This window comes from Haplochromis burtoni, unplaced genomic scaffold (assembly GCF_018398535.1).
Source record: "Haplochromis burtoni strain Fernald_Lab_line unplaced genomic scaffold, NCSU_Asbu1 Contig_269, whole genome shotgun sequence".
Taxonomy (NCBI): domain Eukaryota; kingdom Metazoa; phylum Chordata; class Actinopteri; order Cichliformes; family Cichlidae; genus Haplochromis; species Haplochromis burtoni.
Window position 1 is genome coordinate 488,868 of NW_024582630.1, and position 15,693 is coordinate 504,560.

General features: G+C 40.7%; 2 protein-coding genes across 2 annotated transcripts in view; one reads left to right on the top strand and one right to left on the bottom strand.

The window, feature by feature from the left end:
* LOC102297247 (metal transporter CNNM1) overlaps positions 1 to 4,787 on the top strand; it is a 24,161-nt gene extending 19,374 nt beyond the window's left edge. Inside the window, exon 10 of the mRNA XM_005939960.3 lies at positions 839 to 4,787. Within this exon, the coding sequence (XP_005940022.1) occupies positions 839 to 918 (80 nt within the window). The 3' untranslated portion in view covers positions 919 to 4,787. The remainder of the gene's footprint in view (positions 1 to 838) is intronic.
* A 519-nt stretch (positions 4,788 to 5,306) lies between these two features.
* Positions 5,307 to 11,865, bottom strand: LOC102296943 (aspartate aminotransferase, cytoplasmic). Its single transcript, XM_005939959.3, has 9 exons — positions 11,619 to 11,865; positions 9,123 to 9,304; positions 8,140 to 8,263; positions 7,892 to 8,004; positions 7,651 to 7,755; positions 7,347 to 7,497; positions 7,043 to 7,208; positions 6,596 to 6,738; positions 5,307 to 6,281 (listed from the first exon to the last, which is right to left on the bottom strand). The coding sequence occupies exons 1-9, from the start codon at positions 11,725 to 11,727 to the stop codon at positions 6,142 to 6,144; spliced, it is 1,233 nt and encodes a 410-aa protein (XP_005940021.1). The 5' UTR covers positions 11,728 to 11,865; the 3' UTR covers positions 5,307 to 6,141.
* Positions 11,866 to 15,693: the final 3,828 nt, after the last annotated feature.

Here is a 15,693-nt window from a genome sequence, read left to right on the forward strand (position 1 = left end):
CACACACACACACACACACACACACACACACACACACACACACACACACACACACACACACACTTAAACATACATTAGTGTTTTGGACTTGCCTGCTCTGTATTCTCGTGCTGTTTCTGGACGATGATTCCAGCGCTTTGTGTCAGATCGATGTGTAGGAGGCTGCTGCTGCTGCTGCTGAATTTGAAAAACAAATCTTCATGAAAGCAAAAATATACACAAACAGCGACATATGACATTTGAGTTTTGTTGATTTGGGTATTTCTATGCAAATCGTTTACTTCTCCTCATTTCAAACTGAAATGAAAACCTCAAAGAAATAAAGCTTTGTGCACGCAGGATTAAAAGCGTTGCAGAAATTAGAGACAATAGAAAGTCAAAGACAATCAACAACTTTCTTTTTGTTGAGAAAATTACTTTTTGGTTCATAGAAACCTGTTACTTTATGATACTTCATCCTCAAGCACAATGATGTGTTTTTATCTTTTTACGAGAAACTAAAAACAATTTTAAAAACCCAAAAGAAAAGAAAAGAATTTTATTTTAAACAACAACAACAAAAGCCTCAGCCATGTTGATTTATCAGAAAGTCTGGACATAGACATGCGATTGATGAACAGAAACATTTCAATGTGTTTCTAGTAAAAATTACACATTAAATTAAGATCCAAAGCCTTACAATGCTAGTAACTGGCAATAATATGTGACCTTAGTTAGAAGCCAAAATAAATGCTGTCTATAAATTTAAATCTAACAACAGTATGGTAGTTTCTAGTAGGTGTAAGACAGGTACACCGGTCCTTCTGCATTTAACTGTTAATGTGTTTTGTTTCCTCAGGCCACAAGAAGAGGAAAAAATCTCGTGAAGGGGAAAAAACACCAGAGGACATTTCAGAGCAGCCGCTGGTGAAAACCTAGCAGAGTGTGTGTGAAACAGCCCAGAATACACTCCATCATGTGATGGTTCTTTAAGCTGTTTGTAAAGACAAATGTGGCTGCTGAATTACAGCTCTCAGAGTTTTATCTGAAAACACACTCCAAAAGCCCGCACTGTTGGAGACCGTAAAGTGGACCAGTTTCCAAGAATGCACAGAACCTGTGGGTGGAAGACACCATCCTAACAAAAAGCGGGGGTGCAGCTTTAGCAACATGCACCAAACCCTTCGCTCTTTGATTCACTGTATCAAAGAACACAAGCTTCAGCACTATGCCATGGCTTCTCATCTCCAGGTTCTTGTGTGGATGCACATGTGTAAAGAAAAGACTGTGAATGTAAAAGATTTATAGAAAAATAGGGTTTTTTTTACTCACGTAAGACCACTTCTTCAATGGAGCTAAAGACACTGATGTTGCTCGGGAAACAGAGGGAAGACACCAAAGATGTTGCTGTTTTGTACGTACTGCTCCAAATGCACAAGTGAAATTATAGTAAAGGTTCTTTTAGAGGCTGCCTGATTAGCACCCTTTAAATAATAATTAGAGTTTCAGCCTACAGTGCAGAAATACTATCTATTTGCATTCTATTTGTTAACACCTGCATTTTATATACTGCATATGAAATATGCACGCATTTTCCACCAGTTGCTCACAAAATGTGGTCACACTGAGAAATAGTGAAATAGCATACAGCGATTCCTGATGGTATGGAGGCCTAGAAGTGCCAACAGAAAGAAAGAAAGAAAGAAAGAAAGAAAGAAAGAAAGAAAGAAAGAAAGAAAGAAAGAAAGAAAGAAAGAAAGAAAGAAAGAAATGAAAACATCAGTGCCCAGCATTGCTGATGCTTGTGTGGTGTAGGCTATTACAGCAGTGAATTCACATCCATAGGGATGAATGCCATGTACGAATATAATGTAAACCTTTCGATGTGCCCACGTGTTTCTACCCATGCGGTGAATCGATTCAGTAGATGAAGACAAATATATGGTTATGATTATATATTTTTCAACTGCATATGGGTATTACGATTGGAGCTCTAAACCTCCTGTTCATTTTATTCATCACTGAGTCTGAGAATCATTTAAGTGTCTGTAAAACGTGGGCTGGAGACAAATCTCCTGTTGAATGTCGAACACAAAGTCATTCCCTGTCTTGCTGAAAGCGATTAGCTTAGCTTGACCTAAATCCTGGAGTCTGGCGCAATTTGCTTTAAGCGGCTAAAATCAGCGTTTTGTTATGGTAACAATAAAACATCCCATGCAGAGGTGTTAGCAAAGGGCTAGTGAGCATTTAGTTGGTAGACACTATGGCCAAAAAATGGCCACCATGATGTCATCTATTTGTTAGAGAAGTCTCATTGTTGGGGGTTATGCGGGTTTCATGGATGCCATGTTTTAAACTCATGGCTCAGAACATCAGGAAAGTGTTATTTTGGAAATAATCCAGCATTGAAATATTGTTCTGCTCTGATGTTTGCTACATGTGCTGCAGGCAGTGCTGAGTGTATGAGAAACTGTGGCTGCTGAGCCACAGAGCCAAAGAGGATGTAATGATTATATAACTCTCCTTAAACGTTGTTAGCGGAGGTGGTGGTGCGGTCTTTAAAAGGCTCTGTTTGTTTTTCTTTTTCCTTCATGTATCCACCTACAGTTCATATGACAGCAGTGCTGAAAACTCCCAGTGCCAGTTTGTGGATGACATCATCGCTTGAAATCATGCTCCTTCTCGGTTTTGATTGTTGAGACATGTCGCTTTTTTGATCACTTTTGTGAAGTATAATATCCTGCCACTCTTATTGTGTAGGAAAAGGATTCAGTAATAATGTCTGAAGGCCCAAATCATTCAGGTTTTTGGTGATCTGTGAAGAGCTGCCTCTGAACCTGCGCTTTCTGTTTGTCTGCATGGTACAGCAGGGATGGGATGGGAGGGTGTGGCACTGTCACTGAGGTTCAGGATCAGATTTGTGCCACTGCAGCATAGACCTGGAGCAGGAGGAGGAGGAGCAGAAGGAGGAAGAAATGTGAAAAGAAGGAAAATGCACTTAAAGGCCTAAAATTTGACTCGCTGATACAGTTTTGTTTCCTGACTGAAGCCACTTTGCTGCATTACTTTGTAAAATGTTATCGTGCTGCGTCATCTGCACTTAAAAACTCTACTTGCATAATTGGTTGGAGGGGAGGATTAAAGACCTTGATTTGTTTAAAGTGAATTTTGAAAGACAGTCAACAAATTAGTGAGAAGCATTAGCATCAAACAGCCTCTCCCAGCAGTACAAACACATATTTAGGAACTAGTGGGAGGGGTGCTTTTCAACTCTGCTCATTGGTTAATGTAACAGGAGGCCAGGCAGAGAGAAACATCCCTCCTGAGTACAATACATGAAACCTGCTGAGTCATTTTGCTGCATTGGGGCACCAGCCTCAGCCAATCAGCAGCATCCTTTGAGGTCAAATCCAGACAATAACAGATTCTGCTGCAGGACGTTGTTGATTTGTTAGGTCGGTTCATGCTTCCTGCTGTACATCTATTTGAGCTTCGGAGATCAGGATGCGCTCATAACATGTCTGAGATCAGTTCTGTATATTCACTATTTCTGCTATGAGACAAGGTAATGTCAGCTGATCAGTGCAAATTTGTTTTCAGCTGTTTTCACTGTACTTTCTAACAGAAGGAGCCGAGCTGCAGACATGTACAGACAGCATTTCCTTGGAAATATGAGAGTTTAATACTTGTAAAATAGAAAAGCAACTATGTGATGTTTTTTGTATCAGAATATACAAAAATACAGAGTTCCACAAAATACTGAATTTTAACAGTCTGATGTCTTTATTTTATATTAAAGACAAATCTGGTGATGATATATTATGGTTTATTTTTCTTGCTTTAAACATTTCCCACAAGACCAAACCAACCAACATGATCTTACTGACAAGTGTCGTTGGCATTAAGGGGCGAAAGTGTGCCATGAAAATATCCCTCCCCCCACTACAGCACCACCAACACCACCAGCCTAAATTCAATAAACCGTTGTTACAAGACAGGATGGATCCATGCTTTCATGCTGTTTGCACTAACGTCTGACCCTATAATGTGAATGTTGGAGATGTCAAATCAGGACTCATCAAATCAGGGGACATTTTTTCTAGTCTTCTGTTGTCCAATTTTAGCCTCAGTTCCTGTTGTTTGAGGACAGAAATGAAACCTGGTAGGATCGTCTGCTGCTTCAAGTTGTGGCATACAGTGAGTTTGGAGTTCCTCTTTCTCTATGACTCCAGTCAACTTAAAGCAGTCACTCACTGGACAGTTCTCTTTTATGAACCACAGAGATATCTGTGTAAATCAGCAGTTTGTGAAATAGTCTGTTTAAAGTCACTTTAGTCACCTGCTCTGTTCTGGAAAGCAGCCACAAGCTCCTCAGCACAGCTATTACTTGTGACAGCTGATGACTTCACTTCACACTCAGTGCCGTCAACTGGCGGTGTGCGGATCGATATTGAAATATCAATTCTTCCGATACCAGTAATTTATGTTCTAGAATCGATTCTCATATTAAAATATCAATATTTTAGTACTTTGGGATAAATTTGCAGTTTTTCATTAACAGGAACACATTGGAAAGAAACTATATCATTCGGATTGTCTAAATTGGAAGGAACGACTTTCTCGTACGCCTTTCATAGTCATATGCGAAATACAGCTGTACAGCCCATGGCGTGCACACTCAAAACAATGGCTGAGCGTGAACGGAGTCATGTGTGGACGTATTTTGCCTCTACGAAATGCCAAGATGCGGTTTGTGATACATGTGGCAAGACGGTGAGGCGTTGTGGCAACACCACTGACCTCCTCAAACACCTCAGAGTAAATCATATCACAGAATATGACGAGCGTATGTTGAGGCGAACTGAAGAGGAAGAGAGGGACAGGTGCTGCTGGGGCGAGCAGGCAGGCAACATGTCAACATGTCAAATAGCGCACAACTTTTATTTTTTTTTTATTTCTATATTTTTTATTCTGCATCATTAAGTAATAAGAACAAGTACTCTGTCCTGTAATTATGATGAAGCTATATTATTATTATAGTTACAATTACATAATGCAATTATATATTGTATTATGAAATACAATGAAACATTAAGTTTTTGTATCGGTTCAATATCGTTGACACCACCCTTGGTATCAGATCGGAAAGGAAATCAGTGGTATCGCACATCACTACCGCCAACATCTCCACACTTTCTACACAATGTACGGTGTTAAACTGCTGATTATATCATATCTGGATGTCTGTTTTTGCCTTTAAATATGAAGATATTTTAAATCCACTGTCTCACAAGATGATAGATATGGGAAAAAACAAAACACATACACAGAGTTCATAATTTAATTTAGTGTGAACGCCATTACAAACACCAGTTAACATGTGACTGCGGCATAGAACAGGTTCTGAGGTGTGATCAGTGGCTTCTTACAGCGGCTTTGTGTAACAACATAAGGGCACTGCAGGGTGGAAACAAAGTAACAGAGAGAGGAAAAAGGTGACTTTTGTTCAATGATGGCACAGAAGGCGATTTTGTTGACTTAGTGGCTAAACAAATTATCTTCTGCCGTATGTCTAAAGCAAGGCAACACAGCATCAGGCATGTGCTTTTTTGAGATGATGATGACCGTTGAACTTTAACACAACAAAATAAAATCAAGATTACAGTACCAGCTTTTATATTCTAATGGCTAAAAACAGGAAAGTGATTTGTTGTGGTCTCAGTGCTTATAAATGAAATGGCAGGACTCTAACAGTAATTACATCTATTTACACGACTTTTCCTGTGCTGCAGTTTGTTCAGTACTACTGTTGTGTAGGAAGCATAATTTCATCGCAAATCTTCCCAGTCCACATTCTGGTGTCCAGTTTGAGTGGAATGATTTGGACTGCACAGAAGCTTGCGGCAACAATTCAAACATATGATGGGGTTGTCACGTCTGCGTGTTCGATCATACCTGGCTCTTCCAAAAACCACTGTACCTCCCATAAAATGACGCCGTCATGTGAGAACAAAAACACATCCTTCCTCCCGTTGGTTCAACTGCAAATTGTGAGGACGCAGTTTGACCAATAGGAGGAGAGGATAAGCAGAGAGGGGCACAGACTCGATGAAACGTCCTGTGGCGTACAGGAGGCAGGAAGTGGACGAGCACAAATGGCTTTTACTGGACTTTGGTGACGGCCTCGTGGATGGACTGAGCGACGTAGTCGATATTCTTGCTGGTCAGGCCGCACATGTTGATGCGACCGCTAGCCATCAGGTACACGTGCTTCTCTTTGATCATGTACTCCACCTGTTTGGCTGTAGCACAAATTGCAACAGAGTGAGTGAACTTCATAAATGATGTGAAGATAAAGTGAGCCAAGACTGCTTGTTTCAAACAGAATATGAACTGAGGGGCTGCACAGAAGCCAAGTATAAGACATATAAAGATACTTTAACTGTGAAGAGCAGAGTCCAAGAACAGAAATATCAAGTTTAATACGTCTCCTTTAAGCATGTGTTGGGTATCTTGCAGGTCCCTCCACCACTGTGACGCTTATCGCTGATAATCCCAGTATGTTAAAAGCAGGATGTGCTTCTACATTAGTGCGTGTATGTGTGTTTTCACTCACGAGTTAGGCCGGTGAAGCTGAACATGCCAATCTGCTGAGTGATGTGGTCCCAGGTCCCCGGGGTGCCCAGAGCTTGCAGCTTGGCCTTCAGCTGATCCCTCATCAACAGAACTCGGTCTGCCATGGTCTTCACATTACCCTTCCTAAAGTGGGGAGGCAGGATGGAGACAAGTGGGGATATTTAAAAAAAGGACATAAGACAGGCAATGAGAGTAAAAGCCAGCTGACAAAGACTATGAACCTCTAAAAGTAATAGCACATGAGAGAAAGGCCAAGTGTTTCCAAAATTTCAAAACCATGCTAGCATGCACATTTGGTAACAAGCATCCATGTGCATGCACCGACAAGGAAGATAAGTTATTAATATTAATTGAATAATCAGGTAAAAGATGAAGGGTTAGCAGGAGCTAGTATGCTAATATTAAAGCGCTGACTGATGGAGCGTACCATTCTTCAAACAGCTCAGGGCTGTTGAGGGTCTTGCTGACAATGCGTGCTCCCTGAGAAGGTGGGTTGGACCAGGTCGTCCTGACAATCTTCTCCATCTGGGACAGAACGCGGGTTAGGTTCTCGTTGTCCTTGGAAACCACTGTCAGGTTCCCCACTCTCTCATCTGTAAGTAGAGACAGACAAAATATGGCTTCACATAAAACTAATCGAGGGTAAGTAGAGGTATAAACAGTATAAACTTATTTTTGGCTAAAACACACAAGACTGTATGCATGAATGTACGTGGACCGTGAGTACTCACTGTACAGGCCAAAGTTTTTGGAGAAGGACTGAGCTATAAAAAGCTCAAAGCCCTCGGAGACAAAGAAGCGGATGGCCCAGGCGTCTTTTTCCAGAGAGCCTGAGGCGAAGCCCTGGTAGGCGGAGTCAAAGAACACATACAGCTTCCTCCTCTGGAGAAGGAAAAGACGAAATACATACATTAAAATTCAGTTCATTTCTTTTTTAAATTACACATTAAAGCAATTGTTCAAAAGAAGAAGATAACCATGGTGAGTTAGACACCACCAAGGCCATCAGATGATGGTAAAATAATGTCTTTGTACCTTCATCACTTCTGCAATCTGCTTCCATTCCTCCTGGGTCGGGTCGGTGCCAGTGGGGTTGTGTGCGCAGGCATGGAGGACAAAGATGGAGTACTCTGGAGCTTTCTGCTCAGAGAAGACAAATAATGAGTAAAAATATTCAAAATAAATGAATAAAAATGCTCCCAAAGAGTCTTCTTGTTTTCATATCACTGTCTGTTGGGTTCTTGTAACTAAACAGGAGTCATCGTTCCATCCTCACCTCTAAATCATCCAGGAACCCAGTGAGGTCCAGGCCCCTCTGGGCAGCATCCCAGTAGTGGTATGGGCGGATATCTTTGAAACCAGCATCAGCAAATACACCGTTGTGGTTCTCTGGAAGAAGAAACGTTCAGCAAGTGTTTACCACTTAAATCTGCTCTGATACCCACTGAGACGTTCACTTCATTATCCAAAAACAGTCAAACTTTCTCAACTACAATTTCCTGCATCCTAAAACTTTTCACTAACCCCAGGTGGGTGCCGAGACGTAGACGGGCGTGGCTGCGTTGTTGACGCCGTTGTACCACCGCCGCAGGAACTCTGCCCCAATCCTCAGTGCACCTGTCCCACCCAGAGCCTGGACTCCTCCAACCTGTGACAGGAAGCGGGCAGTGGGAAACGCAATCAGAGAAATATACGTATGATATTAAATACATGTTGCTTTTCACAGTTCGGCCAGAGAATTTTGTGATAAGGCTGCGGGTCATGCCTGCTTCTGAACACTGCTGTTAATATGCACTAACTTAATACACCAAGACTTGTTGGTCTTTCAGACCTTGCCTTCACAGGTTTTCCTGCCCTTATTGTCTTGTTTTTCACTTTTTTCCCTGTTCTACCTAAACTGTTGCAGTGGTAAATGCTCATATTTAATATAAATTAAGTTTAAAATAATGAGGTTGCAGGGACGTGTGCGCACAAGAATTCCCTGTGAGTCAAAATCTCAGGCTTCAGATTGCTTGTTCAACTCTTCCTTGACCTCATGTAGATGAGAGGCCATCTCCTTCACACAGCTATGGTCGTAAGCACAACAGCTCCACCCACCTACTGTTCAAACTTTGCAAGGGGCAGCCAATCAGAAGAAATCTGCCTTAAAAGGAGGGGAAATAAAGGTGCTTGGGTGTGAAAGACGATAAACTGAGGGGTTCAGTGTATTCAGAACTAATACACCACCACTACTGGAGTCTGAGAAATACAAATGTGGAGCTTTAAATTAGGGTTTCTAAGGATGTTTAAAAGAGATTAAAGACGCAGGCAAACCTGATCAGCTGATACTCATCCACTTATGTCCATTAATCAATGGAAAGCTGAGTTACAGATTAAAATTGAAAGAACTTTTAATCAATGTAAAATGTGCTTTTATTTCCTTTTTATTTCACTGCAAAAATAAACAACATTTATTACATTTGCTCCAACTGATCAAAAACCTCCATGTGTCAGTGTGCATGTCCCACCCTGTTCTCCTTGATGGCAGGGCTATCGTCTCCCAGGGCGACCTTTGAGGCAGCGGAGCGGAACTCTGGCAGACCGAGGATGGGCAGGTACTCGTGGTTCAGGCTCTCGTCCTCCACGATGAGCCGCTCCACCTTTTTCACCACCGGCAGCACCCAGGGCTGGCAGTCATCAGTACGGTAAGCTGGAGGGGACACAAAGCAAAGCAAATGTTAATCCAGAAGGCACAGGTATTGCTTCTTAGGGACAGGTTGTGTAGACTATTACTCGTGCCTGCACTTCACAAACAAGCTTTTTTATGCTTAGTGTGATGTTGATAAATATTTACAGCTGATATACTACATAACTAAATACAAACACTTTGTTTCTGCTGCTTGTGTCTGTGTATAGCGCCATATTACCGAGTATTACAAAATTCTAGATAATACTTCAAAGATAAAAATGGTAATAACACAGCACTGCAGTCTGCAAATAGTAAAGTGAATAGAAGAAAGTGCGCACAGGAAAGAATAAACTGCCATTTAACTTCATATGATGCCATATAAACTTTGAAGGTCACCGGCAAACGTGTGTAGCACATATCTGACTCCTTAGGAACTTGTGCTCCCTCATACTGGTCTGGAGCGTGAGCAGAGCAGGATCACATATCAGGGTTTGGCAGCGGCGGTACACAGTCACTCAGGGTCCAAAGGCGAGCACACTTAAAAGGTCAAACATGCTTATGGTGGCTTTGGGGTATGCAAAATAATTCTGTGTGTGGCCAGTACAAAATCTGAATAGAGCCCAATCTGACATCACTTTACCTGAGACGCAGATCAAGTGGCAAACAGGCCTGGAGAAATCTGGAACCCAGAAAACTCTTCCTGTTGCTTTTGTGGACTCGCTTTCAACATAATTTAACATATTAGGGTTCGATCCTGGTCGTTGTGTCCTTGGGCAAGACACTGTACCCTACCGCCTACTGGTGTTGGCCAGAGGGGCCGATGGCGGCCTCGCTTCTGTCAGTCTGCCCCAGGGCAGCTGTGGCTACAACTGTAGCTGCCTCCACCAGTGTGTGAATGTGAGAGTGAATGAATAGTGGCATTGTAAAGCGCTTTGGGTGCCTTGAAAAGCGCTATATAAATCCAATCCATTATTAACAACTGATCCATTTTCACACAGAGAGAGACACTAAATTATAGAGTTAATATAAAACTACTGGAATGGTTTCTCCAGGCCAAACTGGTTTATGTGCTCAGGTTTGTTTTGGCAACGACCGGAAAAAGTGCAACTACTGTCTCAGTCCACGATGAATCATCAGAGAAAGTAAATCTTAATAATCCTGTAGGGGCCACTTTGATCGTTAAAGCATATTCTGCCCATTAGCTTTTATTCATATTTTGCATTCTGACTCTTGCCATAAAGTGTACATGCAGGTTGTGCACATGAAAAGGTGACAAACTGCTAGCTCTACATTACATCCTAAAGGCAAAATATGTTAATAGATTTAACAGCAGCTACATCAGAGGTTTGCCTTATTCTGGCTGACCTGAAGTAACTAAGTATTAGTTCACTTTAGCCAGAAGCATTGGGCTAGGAGCAGGATAGACTAGGCTCATACGAGATGACACATCTGGCACATTGGGGTTAATGTTGAAACTGTTGGGATACAAGTGTCAACCTGTTAACCTATTACAGATGACTAAAGATTGCCTGCTGGTTTATTACAGTTTAGCATAAATAGTCAGAATGAGGATAAAATAACATTAAAGAGATATTCTACAGTGCACGTTAAGTAAGGGACACAAACTAGCACAAAACCTTCCAAATGACACACGGCTTTAACATTCATTCTAAAAACTGAACACATTTTCTTACAAAACTTTCCTAACCAACCAAGCAAACTAATGACAGTTTCAAGGACTTACCAATTATGTATCACATAATGATTGACAACGTCGCAACAAACACGACTCGTAAGATTACATATTAAAAAACAGTAAACTACTTTGATGGTACTACGTAAGAAAACTTCAGCCTGTAAGTTCCTGCTTTGACAGGATGTCAGTGTGTAAGTGGAGATTGATGAGTTCAAGGACAGATGGACAAGTAAAACAAGTCACAGCCGCTATGCGTTTTAACATCATGATTTTAAAGTCTTTAAATGAGAAGTGTTTTGTGGTACGACATGGAGCCCTACTTCCTGGAATTGTCAATTCTTTCAGTGAGAGGTGTAACATTTGCACTAACAATGAAAAAATCCGAGCAATTTACTTGTCAACATGAGAAGAAGCTAATGCTAGCTTTGCCGCTAGCAGCTTGCAGCGAAGGTCATACATCAAACGCTGCTTACGTGTGCGAACATGATATCACCGCCATAGCCCGAATGTACCAAACAATGTAAGCTACAAAAAGACAGGAAACACAGCTGATGCGATGTGTTTATGCTTTACAGTGCCACTACAAGAGAGAGCAAGCCAGCCTAGCTTTAGCATTAGCTGACATCTAGCATCTCTTACCTCCGACGCCCAGATTCACCTTCTGTGGATGGGTGTCCTCTCTGAAGTCAGCGGTCAGTTTGAACACGGCTACCGGGGGAGCCTGGGGGACGTCGCTAAACAGGGACATGGCTCGGGATGAAATAGACGATGATCCCGGTGTTGTGCAAGAGGAGCAAATGAGGAATGGGTGTTTCTAGAGACAAACCGGGTTCACAGGTTCACCTTCACTCAAACTGGACCAGGACGCAAGAAATAGGCATCAGATCAGCTACCAATAGGAAGGGGCAGAAAACTGACGCAGCCTGTCAAGTAGCCAATGAGAGCGGAGAAATATCTTGTAGAAAAAACTACAATTATACCATAAGAAAGAAGATAATAAACCTGTGACGAGTGATAGTAAATCTATAGTCTTTGTAGTCTAAATAAGACCATCTCACTGGACATATTCGTGCCACAGGGATTTGTCCCATTTTAAAAGTAATCTATAAATAAATAAATGATTTGACATAATTCATACGCATATTTGCCGACAACTGGACGCTGTGCAGTCTTGCTGCATTAATTCAGACCACCAGAATGAACTTAGCTTATCTTTAGGGACCTATATGTCAATGCTGTGTGCCTTATATGCACATTTTTAGCTGTCGTGAATGACATTACTGAGAATATTGTAACTATTCTTCTTCTGTAGTTACATCCAACCTATATAAACTCATGTATGTTTTTCATAAACAATTCGTGATAAGAGTAAGTGCTTCAGATAATCAGACTTTCTTATCAAACCATCTTCGAAATTGATTGAAGTCTGATAGTGCGTTGATGTAGGATCTGCAAACTACCACAAGGGGTCAGTGTTGCTCTGCAGAGAAATATGCAGAGTTAGTGGCGTCTCATTGTTGTTGTAGTTTAAGTTAAACTTGGGCTAAAACGTCAGTTTGGACCTGTGATTTCACAGCAGTAAAAACTATACCAACACACAACACTGGAATGGTTTGGCCAAAGCATGTTTCCTTCTTCTTCTTTTTTTACCCCTTTTTTGAGTCTGTAGCTTTTTTTGATTATTAAGGGAACCTCCAGTCATTTGTCAAGAGTAAATGAGTACAAATTAAAATGTAAAATCTGTCAAATTACAACAGTTAGGATTTTAATTAATTTCCACTTTACTTGTCTTACGTCATAGAGCATTAAGTATCTTTTTGGCAGTTTTCTTAAAGTAAATAAATAATTTGTCCATCTCACTTTTATGGAGTTTGTACTGGACTATTTAGCAGTACAAGTAGTCCTGCAAAAATATACAGAATATTTTTAAGTTTTTGTTACACTATTTTCAATATAGAATAACTTAACTGATAAGTGTTTGAATTTATTTTTCACTCTTTAAATTTGTTTAGATAAATAATTAGAATGATGAATTCATATCCTTTTTAATTAACTGATAACATAATTGTTAGTCTCTTATAGAGTGATAGAGATGGTCTATTTGGAGCAACTTTTACCACCTTTATATACTGTTGTGTAGTTTAATCTATATCACTGTTTCATATATCATATACTGATGTGTCTTCAGGTATAGGAAGTCTCAAGTTACTTTAGCTGTCATTAAAAAGTGTAACATCTGCTTGTAAATTATAATAAAAAGTATTAGGTTAAAAAAAATCATGCATTGAAAATGTTCAAGTCTCACTTCAAAATTTTTACTTCCGACTTGCGTAGTAAGTGTCCATCACAACACACTTAAAGCATAGATCATTACACACAGAGACACGGCCTCTCCTCATAAACTTTTTGTAAACATCCAGGTGTGTTTTTCTTTTCTCTTCTTCCTACCTCTTCCCTTCACTCTCTCGTGTTTCTTCTCTCAGTCTCTCCTGTTAGGTCTGAAGTGTCTGATGAATAGCCTCGGTTTCACTCCTGTATAGCCTCCACTTGCAGGCCTCCTGCAGCTAAAGTAGCATGTTTTTGTGTCAGTCAAGTGTGTGACTTGCTGATGAATTTACACACACACACACACACAGCCACACACACACACACACACACACACACACACACACACACACACACTAATAATGATAATAATTGAACTCTAATTTAAAGTTTTAGCAAAATCTAAACTAAGAAACAAACTCTCTTTTTCAGGTCAAAAACTTAAAATCGATTTTTCTTTTTTTTTTTCTTTTTCTTTTAGATGGACATCAGGTCACATCACATGTTTGCACACACATGCACACACACACAGACACTGCTGCTCCTCTCTCGTCCTGTCATTACCAGACATGATGAGGCCTCCTCCTCTCCTCCATTTTTTTCTTTTTCTCTCTGCTTCTCCATAAAGCACTCCACTGAACCATCAATGGGGTAAAATTTCAAAGGGCCGAGGGGCTAATGCTCCTGGATGAAGCTGACTGAGTCAATTTGTCGACATGATGGACGTTTTGTGGCCTCAGCTCCTGCTTTCCTGCTTGGCTGCAGGGCCCACAGAGGCTTTTTAGGTAGGTTAAAAAAGGAAGGAAAAAAAGAAAGAGTAAGATGTCTTACTGAGAGGCAGAGGGGACAACCCACTGGATGAAACCTTAATTTGACAAGTCAGAATGTGAAGCAGGTTCACAATAGCTAAATGTACACACACACTTGGTTGTTAGAGTCAATCTAAAACCATTTTGCACATTGATTAACAACCCATAGCTATTTATAATTTACAACTTTGATGTATCTTTCCCTTTCAATCTTCAACAACTGGTCAGCAAAATAAAAAAAAATGCTATTTCAGTAAAAGAAAAAGTGAAAAAGTTTAGCATTTTAAATTCCACTGAAATCAAACAGGCTACAGAAACATTAGCAGCATGCTAACACCCTCACAACTCAGCATTTGGTCTTTGTTGTTTGCTTGCAATTTTTATTTATTAGTCATTTTCACCCGATGAGGACCCTGTGTGGAAAGTTGAGCGTCAAGTAATTACTATTGAATCTGATGGGAAGGGGAATGCCAAGCAGTACTAGAGTAGTTTTTTATGCTTAGTGAATTGTGGTCATGAAAATGAAAACTATATATTTCAGATATGTCATGAAAATAAACAATCAACTCTGAATAAGGGTTGAAATGGCAAAAAACCCCTCTGTAAGATCAACTTGATCATCTTTACTGGAACTAAGTCAAACTGCGCGATCCTTCTATCTATCATCAAATAAACAATGAATACAAATTTCTCTAACTATCAAGTACTACTTTTACATGAGAGGAAAGAAACAGTTAGAGGGTGGAGGCCTGGTGTCTCAGAAATGACAAGAAAAATCTACTTTTAAATCATTTTAAATCATTGATTTAACATTGAACTGATTTTAATTGTGGGCAGAGCACTCGCATCCATAAACATGCATTAGGAGAACAACATGGCAGCTGCACTGAACATTATCATTATATTTACAAGGACATCCTGGGAAAGACAAAAAAAAAAACTCACAAGAACTCACTTATCAAGGTAGCTTGGACACACACACACACACACACACACACATTAATATGATGAGCCCACAGCTTCAGCTTTTCTGGGAAAGCTTTGCACGAGGTTTAGGGTTAGTGTTGGTGCGTTTATGGGAATTTTGGATCACATATGTGAGGTCAGACGCTGATGGACAGGAAGACCTGGCTCACAGTCTGAATTCTGTCAGGTTGAGGTCTGGACTCTGTGTAGGCTAATCAAATTCTTCCACACCAAACTCGTTCATCCATGTCTTTATGGACCTTGCTTGGTGCACCGGTTCCCCACCATGTTGGAACAAAAAGGGGCCATCTCCAAACTGTTCCCAAAAAGCTGAGAGCCTGAAATCATCCAAAATGGTTTTGATATGTTGAAGCCTTAAACGTTCCTTCCAGTGGAACTGGAGCCCAACTCCTGAGTAACAACCTCACACCATAATTCCTGCTGCACCAAACTTTACACTTGGCACAGTGCAGTCAGACCAGTACCATTCTCCTGGCAACCACCAAACCCAGACTCATCCATCAGATTGCCAGATATTTGTCAGAGAACAGGCTTCCTGTGTCTGGAGTCCAGTTACAGCATGCTTTACATCACTGCATCCGACACTATGTATC

Coding starts and splice junctions, on each gene's coding strand:
- LOC102296943 (XM_005939959.3), bottom strand. CDS start 11,727: ATGTCCCTGTTTAGCGACGTCCCCCAGGCTCCCCCGGTAGCCGTGTTC. Junction 7,756..7,891: donor GGTTCCTGGATGATTTAGAG/GTGAGGATGGAA, acceptor TTCTCTGAGCAG/AAAGCTCCAGAGTACTCCAT. Junction 7,209..7,346: donor CAAAAACTTTGGCCTGTACA/GTGAGTACTCAC, acceptor CTCTACTTACAG/ATGAGAGAGTGGGGAACCTG.